Source organism: Cucurbita pepo, chromosome 15 (genome assembly GCF_057944985.1).
Source record: "Cucurbita pepo subsp. pepo isolate OVF chromosome 15, ASM5794498v1, whole genome shotgun sequence".
NCBI classification, from domain to species: Eukaryota; Viridiplantae; Streptophyta; class Magnoliopsida; order Cucurbitales; family Cucurbitaceae; genus Cucurbita; species Cucurbita pepo.
In genome coordinates, this window is record NC_141812.1 from 8,814,366 (window position 1) to 8,841,592 (window position 27,227).

Consider the following 27,227-nt stretch of genomic DNA (forward strand, 5'->3'; position numbering starts at 1 on the left):
TTCTTGCCTCTAATATATTAAATATTAATTTTGACATTTCAAATTTTTATTTCAACTCGATGGATCATTTTAGTACTACTCCGAACCAACAGTGACACATTATGGATCAATATGTTTATACTTTAGTGACACAAAATTAATTAATTAAACTATAAGTCACTCTATTATAAACCTAAAGTTATACTCTTCGTAGAATAAGTTGTATCTACTGATATAATCATTATAAACAAGTCGATTTTTCATGAGTTATTCGTAATTACAACTAGGTTAAAAGTTCATTTTACTCATGTAATTATATCTTACACCTTACATGCCTCTGATTCTCTATGAACGATTTGTTTATGATTTATTCTTACAAACAAGTTCCTCTCGGGCCAATGAGAGGATGAGGCCCCGTTGTTCAAGTTTTAAAATCAACTCTTATAACTACTTATCTACTTACCCTACATGCGAATGAGTGAATTTCATCACGTGAAGTTATGTTTCCAACTATTTATTTGGACAAATATCCAAAATGGCTGACATATTGAATCTACTACAAAAATCATTCTCACCCATGCAAATCAAAGGACAAGCTCTCACATACAGTAGTTCATAACTCATTCAAGACTAAAAATGAGTCGTATTTGATCATCTCATGAAATATTAATCTTCTCAATTAATAGATTTATAAAGAGAGATCAAATATTTTGTGGTCGAGTCTTATACAAACTCATAGTACAAGATACACCTATTCACATATCTCCACATGAACGATTTGTATCAAATATTTGTAACAATTACAAAGTAGACTGTATCGATAGTGTAATGATAATAAACCACCCAACTTTATCTATATATTATAGACCTTTTAAATTATTAATTAAACACGATCTTTTTATATGTCAACCACATATTATTCAAGATTGCATTACTAACACTAGATTTTTCATACAACGAATAATACTAAATTAAAATTGAATAATTAATCGGGCATAAATCTCAATATGAGGATGTGCTATCAAACCATTAACCATTCCCTATATGGTAACATAATTATACCTTATCATCCTAATTAAGTAGGGTATGACATAACTAAATTACCTATCGATCTTATATACTTTATATACCCCTCCTCCAATAAGCAATTCTTTTTTCATCTAATCATAAGTCAAGTTCTTGTTGCACTAGTGAGAGGTTGGAGCCCAATTTATTTATATCTCAAAATCAACCCTTGAAAAAATTACTCATCTACTTTTTCGATATGGAAAAAAATGAATTTCATCTTATGAAATTTAAGTATTTCTAGTTCCCTATTTAGTCAAGAATACGATATTGAATTGGCTAGAAATATTATTTTCACCCATGTAAATCAAAGAACTCCTATTTTTGGCCTGGCTTTGACGGTTCAGCAAAAATCGTGGATAAGTTTACAACTCAATCAACATTGAGATCCAATCGTATATGATCGTCTTCAGAAATATTTATCTTCTTAATTAATAGATTTATAAAAAAAATATTAAATACATATTTCTCCAAGTCGTATATGAACTCAATGTAAATGATAGCTTTACTCATATATCACTACGTGATCGACTTAGATCCATTCAAATAGACACAAACTAAATTGATGTCATTCTCTAATTTTAAGTTTTATAAATTTCTTTTTCTTATAATAGATATATTAAATTTTATTTTGAGAGAAACTAGGAATTTGTATTTGGCAATCCACGCAACAATGTTAGATGATGAGGAATTTAAGGAATTTGAATGTTTCTCCACTTTTATCTCTTCATGTATTTCTATCCCAACAAAATGGAACAAAGCCATGTGATCTTCTTAATATAAATACCCTAAATCAAACACAAATGTCCTCGACCAATACACAACCCTACCAATCCTTCAAGTAAGAATTCTTTAGAATGGCATCTCCAACTTGGTTCGTGGGACTTTCTCTAATCCTGGCTTCGATCTCTCCCACAGTTTCCGAAAGCACCCCGAAAGAATTCGTCGATGCCCACAATGCCGTTCGTGCCAATTATGGCGTCGGCCCAGTGTCTTGGAACACCACTTTGGCTGCTGATGCTCAAGATTTCGCCAGAACAATGATCGGTACCTGCGAGATGGTGTACTCCAATGGACCTTATGGCGAAAACATGGCATTAGCATATGAGAAAACAACAGCAGAATTGACCGTGAACTATTGGGCTAGCGAGAAGAAGTTTTATGAATACAAATCAAACAAGTGCATAGAGGAAGAGTGCGGGCATTTCAGACAGGTGGTGTGGAAGGACACAACATCTATTGGATGCGTTGAAGTTGAGTGCATCAAGGATTATATTTTAACCGTTTGTAACTATTATCCACCAGGGAACTATGCCGACCAACTTCCTTACTAAACTTCATATCAAAATAACAGCTCGGCCATTCGAAATTTGTTATTTTAGTTATCAATAATTATCCCTTTTATTTGTGTACGTACTTAGTCCTATATAAATGTGAACAAGTTATTTACTTTCACACTAAGCCAATGTTTTGTAATTTTCACACCTCTATACCATAGTCATGGAAGTCGACTTTGAATTATTTCTTGTTTTTTTTATAACTTTTTTAGATTGTGAATTGTAAACGGAATCAGACGACACGAGAACAAGAAAATGAATTTGTCTAGTATCAAGATGAATAGTCCTTTTTAGAATTTTTTGTTTCCTTCTTTTTTTTCTTTTTTTTTCTTTCTATTCTCCATTTACTTATCTTATTTTTAATATCTAATAGAATGAAGTTAGTTTTTGTTGCTTCTAAATAGAGAAACCAATTTTCTTACAGGAAAAAAGAGGACCAAACCAGCCAATTAGGTTCGATTGTGTCCAATTCGATAGGTTTTAATTGACTTTCGAACACCCTTATTCTCGAATGTAAGGAATAAAGGTTTTGAAAATGGACCATGATGATATGAAGAGCTTTCGTCCATACGACTATCCTAAGGCGCTAGTAGATATTTTTCTCTTCGGGCTTTCTTATTCGGAAAGGTTTTTAAAATGCATTTGCTAGGGAGAAGTTTCCACACCTTTATAAAGAATGTTTCGTTCTCCTCTCCGACCGATGTGGGATCTCACAATCCACCTTCCTTCAACGCCTAACGTCCTCGCTGGCACTCATTCCCTTCTCCAATCGATGTGGGACCTTCCCAATCCACCCCCGTCGGGGCCCAATGTCCTTGTTGGCACATTGTCTCGTGTTCACCCGGGGCTCAGACTCCTCACTGGCACATCGCCTAGCAATTTGGCTCTGATACCATTTGTAACGGTCCAAGTTTCCACACCTTTATAAAGAATGTTTCGTTCTCCTCCCCGACCGATGTGGGATCTCACAATCCACCTTCCTTCAACACCTAACGTCCTCGCTGGCACTCATTCCCTTCTCCAATCGATGTGGGACCTTCCCAATCCACCCCCGTCAGGGCCCAATGTCCTTGTTGGCACATTGTCTCGTGTTCACCCCCTTCGGGGCTCAAACTCCTCACTGGCACATCGCCTAGCAATTTGGCTCTGATACCATTTGTAACGGTCCAAGCGCACCGCTAGTAAATATTGTCCTTTTTGAGCTTTCTTTGTTTGGGTTTCATTCTTAAATCAATGCTTCATTCTCCTCCTCCTCTCTTTTATTACTTGAGATGAAGCTCTATTATAAACATGTAAGAGACTATGCTTGCAATTTTTTTTTCCGGGTAGATTCTCTCATTGGAATAGTTATAGGTTGAGTTGTGGAGTAGTTATTTTAATCGTCTCATTCTTTTTTCTTTTTTTTTTATTTATCGGAACATGCTCCAGATTAGGCACGTCGTTTTTCAAAGTATAATCTAGCTAGCTTTTTATATTTAGCTATTATCACTCTTCCAAGATAGAGTAGCACGTGGCTTGAGTATTTTAAGAAATACTCAATAAGCGAACCCCTATTGGGGTTATAATGTAAAGACACACAGTTGCATGCATGAGACCTATCATAATAGTTTATTTTCCTACGGCAGCTATCCTAACGGGCAACTTGGATGTGTAATTAATTTTCTTACATACGGACCACACGCGCGAGTATGGACCCACAAGTCGATTCGCACACCTCCTGGGCCCCTTTCTGGTCGGATGAGCATTCTCTGGGAGCTGTTGATGCCGGTCATCCGTTAGAAGTAGCAACCGTCACGACAGCACTATGTCAAACATAATGATCGTTCTCCTGCCTATTAGCGTTCTCGTCTGTACGATCGTAAAGGAATAGGGGTTCCTCCAATGCATGAACACACAATAATGCATGAGGTCCCAATAATGTAAAACGACGAACTAGCATGAAATAGAACCCAAAATACGCGTGCAAGATACAATAAATGATATGGTAAACGATATGAGAAATGATATGATAAAATGATATGATATGAAGGGAAACGCTAGAAGGGTTGTATTAAATGATAATGAAAATGAAAAAATGTTGGGACTTCATGCATTATTGTATGTTCATGCATTGGAGGATACCCATATTCCTTCACGATAGTACGAACGCGTACACTACTAGGCAGGAAAACGTTCATTATGTTTATCATAATGCTATCGTGACGGTTGTTATTCCTAACGGGTGTCTGACATCAATAACTCTCAAGAATGCTCGCCCGACCAGAAAGGGGGCCAAGAGGTGTACAAACTGTCTCGTGGGTCCATACTCGCACGTGTGGGCCGTGTGTAGTGAAATTAAGTCCACATCATTGCCCATTAGGATAGCCGCATTAAGAAAATAAATTGTTCTGACAGGTCTCATTCATGAAATTGCATGTGTTTGCATAACTCCGATAGTGAGGTTACTTATAAGTATTTCTTAAAAGACTCCACGTGCTACTTTTATTTCAAATAAAGACAAGATATCCATTTATGGATGACGACGACACCGCAATTCGAGATCCTGACACATGCATAGGATAGTTGCATTTATTTTCTTAAACTTAGGCTAGAACATGATGTTTTTACTTTAAATGTTTATTTATTTAATTTAGTCTTTTATTGTGTCGTTTTAAAGATATTTTTGAACACATAAATCCATGACCGTGTTTTAAGATAAAATTTTTGTTACGAAGAAGTTTAGATGAAGTATTTCCGCATTCAATGTTCATGATATGTATATAGTAGCGACCTTAAATTAAGTAGAAAATTTAGAATCGTTACGATTATGATATTAATAAAATAAATAAACAAAAACAACATCAGACACAAACTTCATAGGAAAGATATCAAAAATGTATTATACACCAACTTAAAACTCGAGGGAAAATGTATTTTATCTAAGATTTTAATTTTTTTTTTAGTGTAAATTGATGTCATTCTCTCAATTTAAGTTTTATAAGTTTCTTTTTGTATAATGAAACATTAAATTTTATTTTGAGAGAAACTAGGAATTTGTATTCGACAGTCCACACAACAATGTTCGATGATGAGGAATTTAAGGAATTTGAATGTTTCTCCACTTTTATCTCTTCATATATTTTTATCCCAACAAAATGGAACAAAATCATGTGATCTTCTTAATATAAATACCTTAAACCAATACAACCCTACCAATCCTTCAACTAACAATTCTTTAGAATGGCATCTCCAATTTGGTTAGTGGGACTTGCCCTAATCTTAGCTTCGATCTCTTCCACGGTTGCCAAAAGCTACCCGAAAGACTTCGTTGATGCCCACAATGTCATCCGTGCCGAGTATGGCGTCAGCCCGGTATCTTGGAACACCACTTTGGCTATCTATGCTCGAAATTTTGCCAAAACAAAGATAGGTAACTGCGAGTTGGAGTACTCTAATGGACCTTATGGCGAAAACTTGGCAGAAGCATACGATAATACAACAGCAAAATTGACCGTGGACAAGTGGGCTATGGAGAAGAAATATTATGACTACAAAGAAAACAAGTGCATGGAGGAAGAGTGCGGGAACTTCAGGCAGGTGGTGTGGAAGGACACAACATCTATTGGCTGTGCTGAAATTGAGTGCATCAAGGATTACATTTTCACCGTTTGCAACTATTATCCTTCGGGAAACCATCCGAACGAACTTCCTTACTAAACTTGATCTCAGAATAAAACCATAGCTAGAAGAACAAAGGAACTGTATATTTAGGGTTGTGTAACAAAGAAAAGACAGAGTTTTGGTCCGAGACAAGCTCGCTCAACCTCCACCCTTCAAATTTTGTTATTATTATTATTTTTTTTTATCAATATTTTAATCCAAGTTTTGATCTTTTATAATATGCCATGCTAGCTTGCTCCATAGCTAGCCTTTGTATGTAACATAAAGATATTATTCGAACTGTTTATTAACAATCTCGAGCCCTACAAATTATACCCGAAAAACCAAACTGTTGCCTAAAAGTTAACTCGAGGCACGAACATTTAAGTCCACGTTTGTTTCAAAGTTTTAAAATTGAAAACCACGATGGATATACTTAATTATTTAATCCATCGTTGTTTATCAATATTAATATAGTTAACTATTTAATTATAATAAATCTATAGTAATTTATTTAAATATATATAACAAATAAAATTTTATTAATTAGATAACTAGTAAACTAGCATTAGTTAGCATAGTCAATAATAAAAAGTTGGTTTTGATAGATTATAACTAATTATTTATTCGAATTAATTTTGATGAGCTCATTCATTAATATATTATAATTTTAAAACGTAATTAATTGATTTAAATTAAAATTTTGATTAATAATAAAAAAACTATTATTAATTAAATAGTCTATTTGCAATAATTATTTTATACATATAATTATTCTTTTGAAATATTTTTGTTGATTTATTAATAATTATTCTAATTATATAGGAATTGTAAGTATGTTAAAATAAGTTGTATTAAATATTTAATAATAAAAAATTTAAATAATTTATTTGAGGATAATCATTCCATTAAAAAATAGGAATGGATTAAAATTATTTTAATAAATTAACTTAATAAAAATAAAATAATTAATAAAAATATTTATTTAAAGTTGAGGAGTATAATGTAATTGTTAGAAGTATTTGGTTATGCAACATTAAACCTAATTAATTTTTAGGTATTATATATTATATTTTCAGACATTCCAATCGTATATCTGGATTATTGTAAACAAAATATTTAACCAAATGACTCGTCCATGGCACAGGAGATCGAACTGTGTTTTTATTTTTAATGAAAATGTTGTCAATATGAGTCGACAAAGTTTATTATCTTACGAAGTAAGTGTTAGAAATCGAGTTCAGCTCCTATTCAACCTTTGGTTTGATGCAAATATTGTTTATACACATTGAAATCGCGAAAGTCCGAATTTCAAGTCCTAAACGGTTTTTAGGTCCACTCGCCACGGGTTGCCTTCTTTGGTCTCGTTGGTCTTGCTTGTAGGTCGTGTAGCTGCGGCTAGCACACTAAGATCAACTGCTTGGAGAACGTAGAAACTTGATCTTTTTACTAATATGATTAACCTTTTCAAGTATCTTCTTATTCATTTTGATTTAAGAACAAAGAGTCAAACTCGTTGTTCAACTTTATTATATTATTGCATTTTTTAGGCTATGGCGTACAAAAAGTTTGTGCAATTTTTTATCTCGAACTAAATTGCTCGAATTCTGCTATCACCTTCCCCGCTGGTACATGGAATACACCTAGAGGGATAGGAAACTTATCTATATGCCTATTGTAGTCAATTTTTTTATCTAGGTGATTAACCACGACCTATTAGATTTGATAGGAAATCCATTAAGTTGCAATTAATATGCTAACCCAAGTGACTAAATTATACAAATGATAAGTGATTAAGCTTGTTTTTTTTAGGATCTCATTGTTGTGGTCGTACTTTTTCAATTGTGCGGCGTCGTGATCTTGATACTCTCACGACAAGTCTTGAGGAGATCCCAAGCCCCATGTTCATTTTTTGTCTACCTTTGTGGCTTCGTTGGATCTTAAACGATATTTGTCTTCGCCAACCGAACATCACTTGTGTAGAATCCAAGATTGTTCGACCACACATAACGTCTGTGCGTGCATGTTCAATTGTCCATGACACAACCAACTTGCCTCTACACTAGGCCAAGTCATTCGACTCTACCTTGTCTCTACACGATGCCAAGATTTCTCAATGCAACGTTGCATTCCATCTTGGTACCCGATTAACATGTCTCATATGTCTTGACGTCATCTTAAGTCACAAGGTGTCGTCGGTTATCACAGCTCACTTGGTCATGCCATCGAGAACAGGTTCACATGTCGTTCATAACATCAAGACATCCCGAACATCCATCAATTTCGGTTCTATCGAGGCATTGGCCCTCCTGTGCCCATACCATGTCATTTATGGATACCATACCAGATAGTGGGTACAAAATCCGACCTCCAACACATGGGCTAGAGCACAATACTGACACACTCGTGCCTCCCAGTATTGTTTTTGAAAAACACATTTGAAAGGAAAACACTCGTCTCAGAATGCTCACCCTCACTATGACACACGCATGTGCCACATAGTAGCTCGCTCGTGGAGATAGTCTTCATTTTTCGAAACAACAAGTAAGTAACATGGTCATGCGAAAGAGGATAAAAGAGAATGTCAGAATCATCAAAAGCCGAATCCTAAACATAGGACATTACATCATCTCATTTCATAATTACCACTCTAACCGGTAAACCAAAAACTTCAAAATTAAAATTTTTCCATTAAATGAAGCAACAAAAAGTTTGAAAATAATTAAATCCAATAATAATGAAATGTTCAAATTTTTGACCTCTTTATTTGAATACATATACCTCAATCAGTTTTACGTTACTTCTTCGTACATTGAACACCTTTATGCAAAGACCTTCCAAGTTAAATTAAAACGAGAAAAATAAGAAGACAAATTAACACAAAAACCGAAACGTACAAGTTAAGCAATGGCATGAATATTGTAAACTAATAGGACAAGATTACGAAAGTGATTGGGAGTCACATGTGCAAAAGTACTATTAAGACCATGAATTGCTTATCAAACAAAACAACTAAAAGATATTGTAAGTTATCCAACCGTTTAGACTTTGTCAGTTTATGGGACATGTGAACCTATGACGACAACCCATGCTATCTTAACCTTTTGAGTTTTCAAATCAACAATTCCCACTTCATTAAATTACTCAATTCCATAATTAATTGCTACCTTTATGGAGCAACTTGTGGGAGTTTGCTATTAATTAGATAAAATTACTTGTTTAACTAATTTAATTTTGATATCTATGAAAAGTTAATGATACTAAAATTAAAAAACTAAATTAATTAATAAAAGACTCACAAATATTTAAAAAAAAAGTGAGCATGAGAGAAAGTTGAAAAAGAAAAGTGTAAGATTCTAAATATATTAACCAATTAAAATAAGTGTAATATTTTGAAATATAAGACAGATTCGACACATCCAAATTATAACCGATGACAATATTACGTCACAGAAACACAAAATAATAAATTAATCTTCCATACTAAATATGTTTGGGATATTTTTTTTCCTTAAAATACACAAAACTATAGAAGGGAATGAAACATTTCTTATATGAGTGTGGAAATCTCTTATTAGTAGACGCGTTATAAAACCATGAAACTAGTAGTGATACGTAACGAGTTAAAATGAACAATATCTGCTAGTGGTGGGCTTGGACGGTTACAAATGATATCACAGTTAGACACCGGGTGGTGTGCCAGTGAATACACGAGACCCCAAGGGAGGTAGATTTTGAGATCTCAAATCGGTTGAGGAAGGGAACGAAATATTTCTTATATGGGTGTGGAAATCTCTTGTTAGTAGACATGTTTTAAAATTATGAGGCTAACGACGATACGTAACGAACTAAAACGGACAATATCTGCTAGTATTGAGCTTGGACATAGTGTTATTTCTTCGATAACATCCTTTTATAAAATGCACGTGAACTTTTTTTTTTTTTTTTAACAAAAAAAATGCATGTGAACTTAAGAGATGTATGGCCCATATGTTATTATTAATAAAAATAAAATATTGTGTCATTATTGTCCCATGATTTCTTATAGCATCGAAAAAACCATCCCTATTAATTATCGAGTATTGAAATTTGTTGAATATTTATTCTTTTTATAAGTAAAAATTCTTAAATACTTATAACTAAAATATTTCATAACCTTTTGTTAGGAAAAGATTATGAGGGTAGGGCTAAGATCTCTAAGTTATTAGATCCATCCAAATGACTCGAATATAATTACACAATTTGTCACCTCTCGGAAAACAAAAAAAATAGGAAAATAGGAAACTCTAACCATCGATCTAGCCGATGAGATGCTAGTTGCACTCGTCGAGCAGAAGCCAAACAACTCATCTTCAATCGCTAATCTCTAGCTCTCCTAAGAGCTATATGACTTTCTTGACAAAATTCCATTCGTTTTCACCGCTTGTTTCATCAAACCAAACAACCAAAACGTAATTTTGAAACTAAATGTTAAAAGTTCCAAAGAATTTTAGTTCATCGAGTCGATTCGGGAACGAAATTGGTCACAGAACAACCCTAAAACTCATGAGTCACTTTGTTTGGAGGTGATTTTGCTTTTTTTTTTTTTTTTGCCATTTTCACAATTCAGATCCGATTCAATGAGGCTTTTACTAGTTCTTAATTCTAATTGATGAGCCTCTAATACACGGTAGTTTAAGATCCATAAATTGGTGTAAATATTACGACAAAGAAATCAATAGATAAAAATATAAAACTAAATAGTTACGAAACTGATATTAATTAGAAAGACTTAGCCATTAATGAGAAGCGATAATTTCCTACCAAATAACGTGGCAAATTTATCAACAAAAGTAGGTCAGATGAACACATGCATGACCCATATCGACATAATGTCCCATTATGCAACAAACAATAAAGAATCACCTTCTCTTTAAAACCACTAAATCCCTCTCTATAAATGCCCTCTACCGGACCCCAAATCCCCTCCACCAAGACCTTTTGAAAATGGCTTCCCCCACCATTCTCTCTACCATATGCTTAGTAGGGTTCCTCCTAGCTCCCATCTCCAACGCCCAAAACTCCCCGGAAGACTTCGTCGACACCCACAACGACGTCCGAGCGGCAGTCGGGGTTGGGCCGGTCTCTTGGGACGATAATCTCGCCGCCTATGCTCAAAATTACGCCTATAGTAAGATCGAAACCTGCGAGATGGAGCACTCTAATGGACCTTATGGCGAAAACCTTGCCGAGGGGTACGGCGAGATGACCGCCGTGGAAGCAGTGAAGTTTTGGGCGACCGAGAAAAAGTTCTACAACCACCATTTGAATCAATGCGTCGGGGACGAGTGCGGTCATTATACACAAATAGTGTGGAGGGACACTAAGAACATAGGGTGTGCTAGAGTGAAATGTGAGAACAATTGGGTTTTTGTGATCTGCAGCTATTATCCTCCTGGAAATTATGTAGGCCAATATCCTTACTGAACTTTGGGGATCTATAAGAAAGAACTATATGATGTTCTATCATGTATTTTACAATATATATATATATATATATATATAGATATGTATAATGAGTAGTTTATACGTCTTAATGTTTAAATTTCGATATACTACTAAATGTTTAAATTTCGATATACTACTAATGTACGAGTAGTATATCAATACTCATTCAAAATTGATTTAAAGTATGAAATTGGTGTATAAATGGTATATCAGCACTCATTCGAAAATGCAATTTCAAGTGAAGCATTACTGTATGAACCGTTCAACAATGCTCGTTCGAAATGCATATAAAGTATAATATCGTTGTTTCAATAGTATGCCAATACTAATATAAATTACATTTTAAGTATATCATTACTGTATCGGTAATATATCGGTACTCGTGTAATCTCAAGTGAATTTCGAATGAGTATTGATATACTGTAGGATAAGTTGTAAATATATCAACAAGAGTAAAATTGGTATAACTAAAAAAAAAAAAAAATTACTTATAAATTATGACACCTGAGTAAATGAGGAGCATCTAAATAAGAGCGATCCTTGAGGATAGAATGACTAAGAAAAGTTTGAAAGAATTGAAAGTTACTACTTATACCAATCAGATACATCTTTCTTTTCGGTAGCTCAATCATAGGAACTTTATGGTTAAGGGTGCTTTACTTGTAGCAATTCTATATTGAGTAACCTCTTATGAATTTTCTTGGGATGCATGCGAGTGAGGATAAAGCATCCCACGAAAAAGTCATGTTGATCTGTGAAGATAGTTTTACTTTTATGAAGCAAGGAGTAAGGAATCGTATTGGTCTGTGGAGTTAGTTTTTACTCTTAAGAAACGAGGAGTAGGTAATGTGACCGTACCGCAGGGGATATCGGGGTCATCAGATGCGGAACAGGGAGTATCATGACCATGTCGTATAGGATGTCGAAGTCATCACGTGCGAATTCGAATCCTGATCTAAATTGGGGATAGTCTTTACTCGTAAGAAACGAGGAGTAGGTAATGTGACTATGTCGTAGGGGATGTCAGGGCCATCATATGCGAAATAGAGGGTAACTTGACCATGTCACATAGGATGTCGGGACCATCACGTGTCAAATTTGAATCCTGATCTAAATTTTGAACATGGATCATTACATAAATCTTAAAAATGCTAGATTTGCCAATATAGCCCACTCAAATTTCACATCTCAATCTAAAATGGAAATTAAAAAGAAAATGTAGCAATTTTTTTACAAAAAGGAAAAAAGAAATCTAGAACGCTTGACATCTCAACTTGTATTTAATTATCTCAACCAGAATATAATGAAGCAACCAAATTCTGTCGGAAAAATTAAAAGAGATATAGACAGTGACAATAATGGCTTGAACTTTATTAAATATATAATTGTTGTCATGTTTTATTAAAAATAAAAATTTGAATAAATGATATGCACAATGTGAGTGTAACATCTCAAGTCTGTCACTAATAGATATTGTTCGCTTTAGCCCATTATGTATCGTTGTAAGTTCCACGATTTTAAAACGCGTCTACTTGGGAGAGGTTTCTACACCCTTATAAGTAATGTTTTGTTTCCCTCTCCAACCGATATGAGATCTCACAATTCACCCCCCATAAGGACCCAACATCCTCGCCGACACACCATTTGGTGTCTAGCTCTGATACCATTTATAACAGCTCAAACCTACCGCTAACAGATATTGGCTGCTTTGGCTCGTTACGTATCACCATCATACTCATGGTTTTTAAAACGCGTCTACTATGAGAGGGTCTAGCCCTACTCCGACTAATACATTCAACCGTCTGATGACTCACTCTGATGATGATGCGTAATTGACCAAATTGGACAATATCTGCTACTAGGTTTGGGTTGTACACGAATCTAATCCGATCCAAAAAAAAAATCATGGTTGTGTTGATTTGGGTTGGGTTCAATATTTAACGAGAGTTATTTAGGTTGAAAATTTAACAACTCGAATAATTGTGATAGATTTAAAAAATGTCTCAACCCGACTCGATCCAATCCACAAACACCAGTATTTTGTGGTTAAACAATAAAGTTTTGGATCACCCCACTTTACCTTTTGACTTATATGAATTATTAATAAAATATGGGCATATAGTTTATAGAAAGCCCACAAATCTAAAAGAAAGCTTAGATGTTGACATGCATGTTCTTATAACTTTGGAGATAAAATAAAGGAAAAGATTATGAAAGCGATGCTCACTCACATGGGCAATGCCCACGAGAGGTGGTATTAAAAACCATGGCTTTGCATTGGCTGCCGCAATGATCTTTGTAGACTATGTCAATTATAGGGCTTTGTAGCCATGTGAACCAATGGCCACGCTCAATGTTGACGCATGTCAATTATTTGAGTAACATTGGTTGGAGGGAGAAACGAAACATTTCTTATAAGCAGTTTAGGTTGTTATAAATGGTATTAGAGCCATGGCTCCTAAATGGGTAGGGGCGGATTGTGAGAAACCACTCCCTAATCGACTCTAACACATTTTAAAACCGTGAACAACTAGCAGTGAACTTGAATTGTTATAGGGATCAGGTCATCAAATCCATTTATCTATTGAATTGGCCTGATCCATAATCATATTTCAGATCCAATTGAATTTATCATTGATATATAAATCTCATAACTTTTAGTTAACATAGAATTATAAAAAGTGTTAAAATCTAATAGAAAAAACTAAATAAAACTTGGGGAAGAACAAAATACAAAGACAACAGATCTCATCACACGCTTTGTATGTCTTTGTCCTTAGTTAATAGTATCAATACTTTGATGGTATATAGATATATATGGGAGTTTATTGAATATAAAGTATGTCTTATGATTCATGTCTCCGGAAGACCTTGTTCGAAGTTATGTCTTAAAGATTCATAATTAATTATTTAATTTTTAATAATAGTTTTGATTATTATAGTTGTAAATTGAGTTATCCATTACATAAAAATTTAAAGTTATTTATGTAATATTGAATAACAAGTAGCGTATAGAAGGATTATTTTCAAGAAATAACCTAAAAATCTATGGATAAAGTTTGTGTAACCCTAAACCCTAAAAATCGAGTTTATATAAAGACCGAATCATGAAATGTTTAATCTCTCCTTATAAATTCGTTAATTGAGAAGATAAACATTTAACAGACTCAATCTTAGTTTTGAAACAGACTCAATCTTAGTTTTGAGTGTGTTATGAATTTTTGCTTAAGAAGACATTAATATTTAACTATATGATTGTATGTGTTATGAATTTTTATTTAAGAGGGCATTAATATTTAACTAAATGATCATGCAATTCAATCTTAATTTTGAGGGTAAGTGTTATGAATTTTTGCTGGCCAAGGCTTATCATCTAATTTGCATAAGTGAGAGTGACTTGAAGTTGAATCTATAAGCTGACCATTTGGAAAACTTCAAATATAAATTGGGATGGGTTGATCATACCCATTGGTATCAAATTGGGTTGATCTCATTTTTTTCTAATTTTTAATTGTTACATGAGCTCTCTTTTTTTTTTGTTTTTTTTTTTTTCTATTTTGAAAATGAACGTAGATCCAACTTTTTATTCACTTGTAGATCGTAGATCCAACTTTCTATTCACTTGTAGATCGATCTCGAAAGTCCTCTATTCTTAAGAATTCATACATCCTTAGTATATAGATGAGAACCGTTTATTCTAGGGTGAGGGGTGACCGAGGGATCGTACCATTCATTCTGGGGTGAGGGGTGACCGAGGGATCGTACCATTCGAGCCTTTTTTTTGAGGGATCGTACCATTCGAGCATTTTTTTTTTCATGTTTCCCCGGAGGCTTAGAGAGACCAAATCAATAGATAAATGGTAGAGAGACCAAATCAAGCCTTTTTTTTTCATGTTTTTTCCGAGAGAGACCAAATCTTGGGAAACATTGCACCAAATTCTGTTCTTACAATAGGATTTTCTTAATAGTAAGAATGCGTTTTCATACTATTAAATAAGATAAAACATAACCGGATCTTACGGAGCATGGTCATGCACGACATAGTCAAATCTGATCATAGAAAAGATTCTGAACCCAAATCAAAAGGATTTTCTTGTTGTAGATTTAATCTCAGTCATATCGGAGATTTGATTCTGTAATGCTACCAAATCGAAAGGATTTTCTTGTTGTAGATTTAATCTCAGTCATACGGAGATTTGATTCTGTAATGCTATATAATGAGAGAGTTCTTCCTCCATTCCGAACATCCATTCCTAACAAGTGGTATAGGGATTTGGGAGAGTTTTGAGTGTCACATCGTACTTGTTGAGTGACATATTGGTGAGAGTCTTTGTAGTGTGATAGTGAGGTATTCACTTGTAACACTTGGTTCATTAGTGATTGGTTGCTACCCGTGGATGTAGGGAAACTTCTTCTCTCCGAACCGTAATTCCGTTCATTGGTATTGTGAGTACATATGTTCCGCTTCCGGCTACCACATTTCTTAATCCTTCCTTCCCATAAGGGAAAGGAAGTAAGAAAATTCAACAAAATTAAAGGAAGAAAATTGAGTCAACTTCAAACACAAAAATAAATGTAATTTTTAATTTAGCTTAATACTAAAGACCAAAACAATAACACGTTAGAATTGGTGAGTAAATAGATAGCTAAGTTGTATACAAAGTTTGAGTTTAATATTAAAGGATTAGACATGATTTGATTTTCATAAAAGTAACCGATTAAACAAAGTTCGTATTAAGTATAGAGTTTAATTGGTTAAGGTCGTAAAAGAACTTGTAAAGAGGCACACCATTGAAAATGGAATAACCAGGGTTGACCCGGCAATGGAATTGAAATGAAGTACACAAATTGAAACAAAGAATGGTTGTAATAATAGTTAAGAAAGGAATGGGAATGGGATGAGGAAATTGAGTAATAATAATGAAAGAAATAAAGGTTGATGAAGAAGGTATGATGATGAACTAATAGGGCTCCTCGCCGACAATGTTACCAGCAGGATTATAATTGCATCCAACCAAAGTCCAACTGTTACGGCACTTAACAGTGGCACAACCCACAAGAAAAGTGGCATTCCACACCAATTGGACGTAATGGCGGCACTCACCACCCACGCATCTGTTGTTTTTATGGTCATAGTACTTCTCCTCAGCCGCCCATGCCGCCACCGCACCTTCCGCCGTCAAATCCCCATTTGACGTGGCCAGGTTCTCCCCATAAGGAGAGTCTGTGGAGTGCACCATCTCACAAGTTTCCACCTTGGTTTGGAGATAGGCTTTAGCATGTTCTTCAAGTAATTCGTCCCAGAACACCGGACGCTCCCCTTTCTTCTCTCGAACTGCATTGTGTGCCTTAACGAAGTCGTCCCCGGGTTCTTGACCTACCACCACGTGCCTTAGGCTTAGTGCAACCAAGCACAGCGTCGCCGCCGCGAGTGTCATTTTCGACATCCTATTTTTTTATTTGAGGCTTGATGATGCAACAACAAAAAAAAGAAAAAAAAGAAAAAAAACAAGAAGAAGAATGTGAGGATGGATTTCTTGTGAAGGGTTTTTGTTCTTTTATTTATAGGGACAACCAATGCCTTTCACTCAAGGCTTCGCGTCATATGCGCCATGGATTCTAACAATCAACTTCCTAATTTAGTTCCTCTCTTCTTTATTTTTGGTGTTTTTCTATTCTTAGTTGAAGTCAATCAAAAATTCAAAAAACTTGTTCACATCAAACATTTTGAAATAATGAAAATAACATAAACTAATAAACAAATTGAAATAATGAAAATAACATAGACTAAAAATACCCCACACTAATCTATATGCTACTAAATGAAAATGAAAATGCAAAACTTTGAAATGTATTCACTCCTTCAAGCTTCCCCCTAAACTTTGAAATGGTTAGCGCAGCGCATCTGTTTCGGGTACAGAGGCGAGGAGGGGGGCTAACTCGGCCACCCAACCGAGCAGGTCAGGGGCGGCCATAGGTTCGAATCCTGCCACCTTTCTTGTGGATCATCTTGTGGTTACCGGAGGATGGGAATAAGAAAGTAGAAATGAGCACGAAATGTCAATATATGAATTGTTTCATTATTTGTTATTTTTTGGCCTTTTCTTTGCATTCACTTCCAATAAGAAAGAACCACCAGCGTTTGGTGCAGCACCTGCATTTTGGTGTATACTTCTTTCTTTGGTCTTTCGTTCCGTCATGTTCCTAATAACTTATCCAATTCCAACGTATTAACCGTGAATGCACCTTTCTTTTATCAAATCTTAGGGACATGGTCTAATCATGAGGGTAGTATTTTATCATGGTGTCGGATCCCAAGTGTTTATGGATTCCTTCTTTGTTACCAGGGTCGCCCCCAAAGCCATAATGTCTCAAAACGAGGAGGCCATAGAGAAACTCTTTTTTATTCCTTTCTTTCGAACTTCGTGAAAAACCCCATTCGAGATCTCCCTCGTTACGACCAAAAAAGTGGGTATGAGCTCCTGTTGTGCACTCCCTTCGTTCTTCGAACCCTTGTTGATTATGAACTTCGTTCGCGGAGGAACCGGACTTTTGACGGGCCAGCCCTTTTTTATGCACCGCTTTACCCTGAAAGTCAAATGAGCTTTGCTCCTCTGGGCTCCCGGCGCTCTCGTGGTTCACAAGAAGTAAAAAGGACTCATCCTTTGTTGCATCTGGCACGAGATGATAAAGAGAGAGCTTCGTCTATCGATGAACAGCGGATTGACAAAACTCTTGGCATTGCTTTGTTTTTCTCTCCTTTCCTATTAGCGAGTTCTGATCCTTTTGTTCGAAATTTCTTCGTTCGTACCGAACCGCTTGCAGAATCAAATCCTATTTCACAAGATCCTATATCAGCTATACATCCTCCTTGTATTTATGCTGGAGACGTTGCCAGTGCTATGAGTTTTGGCTTATGTAGATCCAAAATGATGAATGGGATTGTGGCACTTCACTCCCCGCCAATGCGTAAGGATGCCCCCGAAAGGAATGAAACGCTGCTTCGCTCTGCTGGATGCGTCGGATCCCGTATAAGAAGCGAGCTTTTTACCCTCAAATTCAAAGATATGGGCGCAAAATGCTATCCTGCTCTATTGTTGCATAGCAATACGGTTGTTTGCACTTCACCGTTAGTAACTACTCAAATAGGTAAAAAGACAAATAGGACGCTTGGTCATGTCTCCCTCTCGATTAAAGTTGATTTTTGCCTCAAAGAGAGACCTTAAACTTTTGGAGAAGGACCAACTTGAACAAAGCTAAGAATCGAGCAATCAGAGCTGCTGAGATAGTCGACTAGAGGAAGAATGCACGAGCCACCTGCAAATCGAAGGTTAAGGATGATAATGTGGCCAATTCAACTAAACCAAGTTTCTGACCCATTTGACTATTTTGACCTATTTCAACTATTTAAAACTCTATTTGTAATTTATTTTCTCTAGTTCCCATATTTTATCTTAATTTAAGACTTAATTGAGAAGTTTTGTAGAAATAAACATGATTAAAATGTTGTATCATGAATTATGTTCTTCTTTGATGAGGTTTAGTTTGATTATGCATGATTGGTCGGAACCTATGCTAGGATTGATTTGTTTGACATGTGATTGTATGTTCACGTGATCTTCCCTTATTTTTAAGGTCAAATTACGTAGAATGAACTATGATAAATGAATTAAAAGTACATGATGATCTCATTTGATTATTACGAACATGCCTTAAATAGACGATCGTGTTAGATACCATATGAGCTTAGATGACTTGTGAACATGATAGTTTGCTATTGTTGGGTGAGCTTTCTAAACCCTATCGTCTGATTCTCGACTGTGTCATATGGTATAGTGATTAGTTTCTTATACTTTGCGAGGACGGTTAGAGGTTTACCAACTAACTCTTAATCATGTACTCATCTCAAGTGATGTGTGTTTACAAAGTGTCGATCATTGGTTGGCAATGATATGGGGTCTCTCCCCGATGGTTTATTTTACTATGTCGTTACTAATAGGGGTAGCTAGTAACTCTTAATAGCGAACTTGTCTCGACTGATAAGGATTTTCATATGTACTTGTGAAGATTATGAGTTGGTAGTGATAAGGTCATGCATTGAAATGATTACGTGTTATGAAATGATTACGTGTTATGAGAAGTTTGTGTAGGGGATGATTAAGAGATCTCAAACTATTTTTTAGGCATGATACAAACGTTCACATATTCATTATTTCATGAATAATAAGATGTACCATACATAGAACATTCATAAGGGTGTGGATTACTAGACAGATTACAACTAAAGTTGTTTTTATTTAGTAACTTTCATTCATGACCAATACTTTTATTTTAGTTATAACCTTCTTAGAATGGCCTTTGGCCTATGATATTGCCGCGTGGATCATAATTGCAAATGATGAATGTACCACGATTGTTTGTACATCTCACTTTAGCACATCCAATTCTCACCGAGTTTCTCCACACCACTTGAGTGTAATGGCCACACACCTTACCAGCTGCACAAGTATTAGCGCTAGGATTGTAGAATTGTTTCTCATCAACCCACATCCGAACAGCATTAGTCCCTGACAAGTCAGGGCTACCCCATGCAATATTTTCCCCATATGGTCCACCTGAGTGCACCAATCGACAGTCATTGATGCGTTGGTTGGCATATTGTCGAGCAAAACTAGCTACCCTTTCGTCCCACTGGACTGGCCCAACGCCAACTTGGGCACGAGCTGCATTGTGGGCATTGACAAAGTCTTGAGGCGAGTCTTGAGCGAGAGAGGAATGAAACATGGCAAAGCTCAAGACGACATAGAAGAGGGAGAGGGAGAGCTTGAAAAGATCCATTATTTGGAGATGGAGTTGTGATACAATGGTTAGAAGTTTGGTGGGAAGAAAATGGGATGGGTATGGCAGTGATTTATAGGCATGAAATTGTGGAATATTATACGAACAAGGAGAATATTTTAGGGTGGTGGAGTATTCAAAAACGGAGCATACACGCAACTAGAAATTATTAATTATAATCAATATTGATTATTTGTGCATCTAAGTTACTATATACAACAATTAATTAAACTAATACTTTTTTCTCGTTATTAATGTTTAAAATATATTTTTCATTCAAATTAAGTTTTTATTAAAGGGTTGAATTTTAAAAACTAACATATTTGTTTTTTATTTTTTATTTTTTATTTATGAGTTTAGAATTTATTTTTTAGTTGGTCTAGAAATTTAAAATTAGTTTTTAAAATGTGAGTCAAATTTTGGTTTTAGATTTTGAAAATACTCGTAAAAAGTACGTAATGAACTAGAAAAATGATCGGGTGGAAGTAATATTTACGAGCTTAATTTAAAAAATTGAAAATTAAAATCTAAACAATTAACAAATTAGGACCTAAGGTGGTAATTCTCGATGTTGATATAGCTATTGCAAAATCGAAAACGTGAAACTACAATAGCTTTGAATACGACATGAGTTAGTACACGAAAGGGAGAATAAGCCAAGATTGATTTTTCTAGAAAGCAAACAAAAATGGCCTTGGACAAACTTGTGGAGGCTTTGGGTCACTAATCATGCTTGGAAATGAGACAAAAACATGTGCACTAAGTCGTCGTAAAAACATTATTCTCGACTAAATTGTTAGAGGTTTAAATTCTCCCACTCTCGTGAGCAACTACTTTGATTAAAAGGTTAATGTTCGAATTTCTCCGCTCTATGTTAAAATAAAAAAATCAGCCCAAAATCATCTATAAAATTAAGCTGATATAGAATGTTAAAAAAACGTCATCAACTCAACCCAATGTACTATTTTTGTGTTGGGTTATGAACTTATTTGAGTTAAGTTAGGTTCAAATAAATGAAAAACTTTATCAATTGGTTTGGTTCATGAGTTACTCTAAAATTAGATCGAGTTAAACTAAACAACTAAGTATTTGAAAGGTTAAAATATTTGAAAATAAACAAATTAATATATTAATTTTTTTTTTCAAAACAAAAAAATTGAATAAACGGTCCTGATGAACTCCGTTTACAAAAAATTTATGGTTGGGTTGAGTTGAATTCATTATTTAATGAAAGTTGTTCGAATTGAAAAAATTTAGTAGCAGACCAATTAAGTTGAATCTAAAAAATGTCTCGACTTGACTGAACTGACTTGACTGAACTCAGAACGGAAATGAAATAAATAAATAAATAAGAAAAATAGTGGACGAAAAGAAGGCGGAGGCTGTATTATACTCGTGTATTTCTCTTGACTTTTCAATTGTTTTCTTTGATCGTGAGATTAGAATTAGCCTAACTTTGAAAGATAAAACTTGTACATTTTTTCCTTGGAAAAATATGAAAGCTAATAATTAACCATTTAAGAAAGAGGAAAAGAATAACAAAGACTATCTCTAAATTGAATGGATTTGGAGCCAACCTCAAATTATTTTGACATATATTGAAATTTGTATGAACAAGATGACAAATAATAAAAGAAATTTGAGTGCTAGGATGAAGAATGTTATTTGTGATAGAACCTTTGCAAGAGTTTAGAAAGATCGTTGCTTGAAATATCCCGATAGTCTTGACGTGACCGAGCTAAATAGGGTAGAACTAGAAGTGTAACGACTCATATCCATGGCTAGTAAATATTGTCCTCTTTAGGCTTTTCCTTTCGGGCTTTCCCTCCAAAGCTTTAAAACGCGTTTGCTAGGGAAAGATTTCCACACCCTTATAGAAGGTGTTTCGTTCTCCTCCCCAACCAATATGAGATTCTCACAATCCACCCCCTTCGGGGCCCAATGTCCTCGCTGGTACTCGTTCCTTTCTCCAATCGTATGGGACCCCCAATAAATCCTTCCTCCTTGTTTGCACACAGCCTGATGTCTGACTCTGATACCATTTGTAACGGCCCAGATCCACCGCTAGCAGATATTGTCCTCTTTTGGCTTTCCCTCTCAGGCTTCCCCTCCAAAGCTTTAAAACATGTCTGTTGTGGAAATGTTTCTACACCCTTATAGAGGGTGTTTCGTTTTCCTCTCCAACCAATGTGAGATTTTCACAAGGAGCGTGTTGTTATCATGTACAAGTCAAAATTGACGCCAAATTAGACACAACTTTGAGCATAAATGTGTCATCAACGTAAACTTTTCAAAATTTTAAGTCAAACGATTACCCATTTAAGCTTAAGAAATTGTTAATCGAATTCTCTAAGAACTAGGCAAAATTATATTATCGATAATACTATAGATTTTTTTTTTTCGGATAAAAAATTTAAAACCCTAAATTCTTCATTGTTTATACCTTAACCAATTGAATTACGCCAAGAGTGTGAAAAATTTGTTCGATCCACGATCATAAGCAAAGGCTTTTGGAATTAGATCATAATAATTTAACATGTATATGTAGGAGTTGACAACCAAGTCGCCAAGACATGTGAGTCAAAGTCTATACAATGTTATTGTTCTCTACTAGAAGCTTCCCTTTGGGGCAATATAATTTTTCTAATAGAATAATAATTACTTGTCCCAATGAAATTGGTTTTTGTTTTTGGTCTAGCTTAAGATTATTTTAGAACATTAAACAATATTGATTTAAGCCAAGTCTTGTTTAGAAATTTTTATTTTAAATTTTAATGGTGATAGATTGAAATAATACAAATTGAAATGTATTCTAAATTAAGTTTGAAATTAAAAACGACATTCCCGAGTAATAACGTTACAGATATAGTATCAAGTAAGTCTTGTTTGGTCGAATTGAGTTATAATGGTATTTAAACCCTTGATCAAATAAGCCCAAAATGACACATTTAATATTTGACGTAAAACTCAAACGATTGGACCCAAAGCCAATGAACCCGAGACTCGAATAGTCAAGCTGAAAGGCCATCAAAGTTCAAACCCATAATACTCATGGATAACTCATAAACGATTGAAATATTGAAATCGTGATAGAAAAATTAAAAGAGAATTTAGAGACAAATAAATTAGAAGAATCCTCTAAGTTCATGAAGATCGAACATTCCATGAGGACTAAAAGACTATGAGGGTTATAATAATACCTCAACACTTGAAGACTAGAACTTAGGAGAAAAAAATTCTCACCTCTCGAATGAAGCATAGGTCTACAAAGGTGTGAAAACATCTTCCTAGAAAACGTGTTTTAAAAACTTTGAGGAGAAACCCGAAAAAAAAATTACAAAGAGGACAATACCTGCTAGCTGTGGACTTGGACCGTTAAAAATAGTATGAGAGCCAGAAATCGGGCGGTGTACCAGCAAGGATGCTAAGCCTCAAGGGGGGTGGAGGCCAGGTGGTGTGCTGGAGATGATGCTGAGCTCCAAAGGGGGGTGTACACTAGGTGGTGTGCCAGTTAGGATGCTGAGTCCTAAAGGAGGTGGACACTAGGCGGTGTCTAGCGAGGATGTAGGGCCCCAAAGAGAGGTAGATTGGAAAGGGGGATGAGTGTTATTGAGGACGTTGGGTCCTGAAGGGGGTGAATTGTGAGATCCTACATCGGTTGGAAGGAGAACGAAACATTTTTTATAAGGGTTTGGAAACCTCTCCCCAGTAGACAAGGTGGATTGTGAGATTCCACATCGATTGGGGGGAGAACGAAACATTCTTTCTTTATAAGCATGTAACCTAAACTATATACAATTGCAAAGAAACTTAGCATTTGGTTAAAAGCCGTATAGCTCTAGATTATCATCAACAAAAAATTTGTAAACCGTCAATGAATAAATGAAGCTTGATTCTTCTTTAATATAACATTAATTGCAATATCTTAGAATAATTTGAACAACATTTTCCGGACATCTTCTTTGAAGTTTATCCCGTAGATAAAAAATGTAATCAAACTCTTTTCCACTTATTTAATGAAGTATTTTAAACAAAGAATTCATGTTCTAAAACTTAATCCATATGGTTTTCTTCCTCATTCCCAAGAAGCACGTGGGACTTCTCTTGGTAAACGCATAAATTCACCATAAATAATCCTTTCCATAGCTTACCCGACGCCTACCGCAAAGCTTCAAAGTCTAAAGGGGATGTCTTGATTCAAATTTCATCCATTTAACACTTAAAAAGCCCTTTGCTTGCAATGCCCACTTTCACTCACTTTACCACCTTCACAATTTTATTACCATCACACTATAAATCTCCCTACCCTTACTTCCATTTCCTCATCCAAACTCGAACAACGATGACTATTCTTACTCTCATTATTCTTCTCTCGACCCTTTTAGTCAAATCATCAGACGCTCAGAATGCAGCTCAAGATTACATTAATAACCATAACTCAGCCAGATCAGCCGTCGGCGTCGGAAACATGGTATGGAACACAACTCTAGCCGCCTACGCTCAAACATACGCGAACTCGAGGAAAGGAGATTGCCAATTGGTGCATTCGAACGGGCCGTATGGCGAGAACCTTGCAAAGGGCAACAATGGATTCACTGGCACAGCTGCAGTGAAGCTATGGGTTGATGAAAAGCCTTACTATAGTTACAACACTAATGCATGTGCTGGAGGTGAGTGTCTTCATTACACGCAGGTTGTTTGGCAAAGCTCTTATCGTGTTGGGTGTGCGAGAGTTCAATGCAACAATGGCTGGTGGTTTGTGTCTTGCAATTATGATCCTCCAGGCAATTGGGATGGCGAGTGGCCTTATTAAGTATGCTAATGATAATAATAATAATGAAGTTCGTATATGCTTTTGTTCTTGAAAATAAATGGTGCTTGAGATGATGATGTTGTCATTAGTTGGTGTTAATACACACATGTTTTTAAGAGTTTATGTCGGCTGTTCTTAACACATGTTTTTATGTAAGTTCTTGTTGTTCTTTCTCCTTGCCTTGTTTCTCTAAAAATATTGAACATCATAGTTAAATAAATACGTATATTCAAAAGAAACTTGTGTCCAATCTCCAACAATGATTCTAGTTCTCAAAATTTCATTTATCGAGTAAGAGTAGCGAACTAGCTAGACTCCGACAATTCCAACATTTTAATTTAATGTGACTCAACAAAAATAATAAAGGTGAAAAGTCAGAAATAACCCTAACCACACGAAAGTTTGAAATTTAGGGTTTTTGGTATATCAATTGATATACGTATGTCAACGTAATTGATCTACTTCTTTTTCGATAGATCAAGAATATCATTGACATACTTATATCTTATCAACATACTTTATTTAGAATGTAACTTCGATTTCTTAATATTTTTTTACATAGTCATGAAAGATTTTAAAAGATACCGTCAAAGACAACAAACGAATTTGCAATTTATAGATTGATCTAAAAAGTTTCCTTAATCCTATCCAATTTGAAATGTTATCTGACCCAACCCAACCCTTATAGTACTGTGTCGTGTTGTCGGATTCAATGTACACCTCTCATTTTTTTTGTTCTGTTTTTTTTCACCTATTTTTTTTTTGCTTTGGTTAATTTTTATTTTTCTTCTACTTTTTTATTTTTCTCGACTCTTCTCAATTTCTCATTTTTTTTGGCATGATTTTCTTTTTCTATTTTGTTTTTAATTTTATTTTTGTTGTTTTTTTTTAGATATGATAAGTTTTGTTTGTAGTTGTGGTTTCTTGTTTATTAAATTTTTTTTTCTTAATGCATTTATCAAATTTAAAATAGAATCGGCCACACAAATTCTTACCTACTATTAATTTTTTATAAAGATATTGAATAGTTACAGGCAAACGATTCGCACATATCCCAAATGATTGAGAGAAGAAATAAAAGATAAATGATAATAAATTTGAAATATATGTATTTTATGTCGGAAGTAAAAGTATATAATTTTCTTGAATAAATTAAAAATTCCATTATGAATGAAAATCAAATTACAATTTCATCCAATAATTTGACTTTGTAACCATATAAGTTTATTGGTAGTAGATATTGTCTTTTTTGAACTTTTTCTTTCGGCTTCCCTTTTAGATTTTTAAAAGGAGTCGGGTCTAGTAGAGAGATTTTCACACTCCTATAAAAAATGTATCGTTCCCTTCTCCAACCGATGTGAGAGCTAACAATCCACTCCCCTTCAGGACCCAACGTCCTCGTTGTCACTCATTTCTCTTTCCAATCGATGTGAAATCTTACGATCCACCTCCTTCAAGGCCACTTATTGACACTCATTTTTCTCTTCAATTGATGTGGGATCTTACAAATTACCCCCTTAAGAGCCTAACGTCCTCGTTGACACACCGCTCAATGTTCTGACTCTAATACTATTGAAACAACTTAAATCCACCGTAAGCAGATATTGTCTTATTTGGCCAGTTACGTAACGTCGTCAGCCTCACAGTTTCAACGACGCATTTTAGAACCATAAGAAAACTGTAAGACTGACAATGATATACAACCGGCCAAAACAGACAATAAATTTGCTACAAAAACTATCTAGCAATAATTAATCATCTAAAATTAACAAATCTAATAAATTGGTTAGATATAATTGCAAAAGAAAAATATTAGTTATTTATATAAAATTCTAATAGCATTCCACACCGATTATTTGATCATGGGACATAATATTTCCAAACATCTTTAATAAAATATTCAACCAAACAACTCGAAACAACTCGAACTAAATCAAATTTATGAATTGTTTTATATGTACAATTTTTTTTTATAGACATTTGAACATAGAAAGAAACGAGAAACACGAACATGGGACCCAACCTTAGTAATCAAAGTATGTCCTTTGTTTTTTTTTTTTTTTTTTTTT

At 34.8% G+C, this 27,227-nt stretch overlaps 7 protein-coding genes across 7 annotated transcripts; 4 read left to right on the forward strand and 3 right to left on the reverse strand.

Moving 5' to 3' along the window:
• The first annotated feature begins 1,847 nt into the window (after positions 1-1,847).
• LOC111776397 (basic form of pathogenesis-related protein 1) lies at positions 1,848-2,565 on the forward strand. Its single transcript, XM_023655835.2, has one exon. The coding sequence runs from the start codon at positions 1,902-1,904 to the stop codon at positions 2,376-2,378; it is 477 nt and encodes a 158-aa protein (XP_023511603.2). The 5' UTR covers positions 1,848-1,901; the 3' UTR covers positions 2,379-2,565.
• A 3,025-nt stretch (positions 2,566-5,590) lies between these two features.
• LOC111776399 (basic form of pathogenesis-related protein 1-like) lies at positions 5,591-6,372 on the forward strand. The gene has a single exon (XM_023655838.2). The coding sequence runs from the start codon at positions 5,601-5,603 to the stop codon at positions 6,075-6,077; it is 477 nt and encodes a 158-aa protein (XP_023511606.2). The 5' UTR covers positions 5,591-5,600; the 3' UTR covers positions 6,078-6,372.
• Positions 6,373-10,951: 4,579 nt separating this feature from the next.
• Positions 10,952-11,528, forward strand: LOC111811916 (basic form of pathogenesis-related protein 1). Its single transcript, XM_023698975.2, has one exon. The coding sequence runs from the start codon at positions 11,007-11,009 to the stop codon at positions 11,484-11,486; it is 480 nt and encodes a 159-aa protein (XP_023554743.2). The 5' UTR covers positions 10,952-11,006; the 3' UTR covers positions 11,487-11,528.
• Positions 11,529-16,298: 4,770 nt separating this feature from the next.
• On the reverse strand, positions 16,299-17,032 carry LOC111776414 (basic form of pathogenesis-related protein 1-like). The gene has a single exon (XM_023655850.2). The coding sequence runs from the start codon at positions 16,952-16,954 to the stop codon at positions 16,469-16,471; it is 486 nt and encodes a 161-aa protein (XP_023511618.2). The 5' UTR covers positions 16,955-17,032; the 3' UTR covers positions 16,299-16,468.
• A 1,133-nt stretch (positions 17,033-18,165) lies between these two features.
• Positions 18,166-18,381, reverse strand: LOC147789271 (uncharacterized; the record flags this gene model as incomplete). Its single annotated transcript, XM_087117920.1, has 1 exon — positions 18,166-18,381. A coding segment is annotated over one exon (216 nt), but the record flags the coding sequence as incomplete, so codon positions are not given.
• A 1,362-nt stretch (positions 18,382-19,743) lies between these two features.
• Positions 19,744-20,401, reverse strand: LOC111811369 (pathogenesis-related protein 1-like). The gene has a single exon (XM_023698178.2). The coding sequence runs from the start codon at positions 20,343-20,345 to the stop codon at positions 19,854-19,856; it is 492 nt and encodes a 163-aa protein (XP_023553946.2). The 5' UTR covers positions 20,346-20,401; the 3' UTR covers positions 19,744-19,853.
• Positions 20,402-24,590: 4,189 nt separating this feature from the next.
• On the forward strand, positions 24,591-25,308 carry LOC147789272 (basic form of pathogenesis-related protein 1-like). Its single transcript, XM_087118164.1, has one exon. It carries the CDS (start codon positions 24,688-24,690, stop codon positions 25,156-25,158), a length of 471 nt encoding a protein of 156 aa, XP_086974290.1. The 5' UTR covers positions 24,591-24,687; the 3' UTR covers positions 25,159-25,308.
• The last annotated feature ends 1,919 nt before the right edge of the window (positions 25,309-27,227 follow it).

Excerpts from the sequence above, each read along its gene's own strand:
- LOC111811916 (XM_023698975.2), top strand. The coding sequence starts at position 11,007 with ATGGCTTCCCCCACCATTCTCTCTACCATATGCTTAGTAGGGTTCCTC.
- LOC111811369 (XM_023698178.2), bottom strand. The coding sequence starts at position 20,345 with ATGGATCTTTTCAAGCTCTCCCTCTCCCTCTTCTATGTCGTCTTGAGC.
- LOC111776397 (XM_023655835.2), top strand. The coding sequence starts at position 1,902 with ATGGCATCTCCAACTTGGTTCGTGGGACTTTCTCTAATCCTGGCTTCG.
- LOC147789272 (XM_087118164.1), top strand. The coding sequence starts at position 24,688 with ATGACTATTCTTACTCTCATTATTCTTCTCTCGACCCTTTTAGTCAAA.
- LOC111776414 (XM_023655850.2), bottom strand. The coding sequence starts at position 16,954 with ATGTCGAAAATGACACTCGCGGCGGCGACGCTGTGCTTGGTTGCACTA.
- LOC111776399 (XM_023655838.2), top strand. The coding sequence starts at position 5,601 with ATGGCATCTCCAATTTGGTTAGTGGGACTTGCCCTAATCTTAGCTTCG.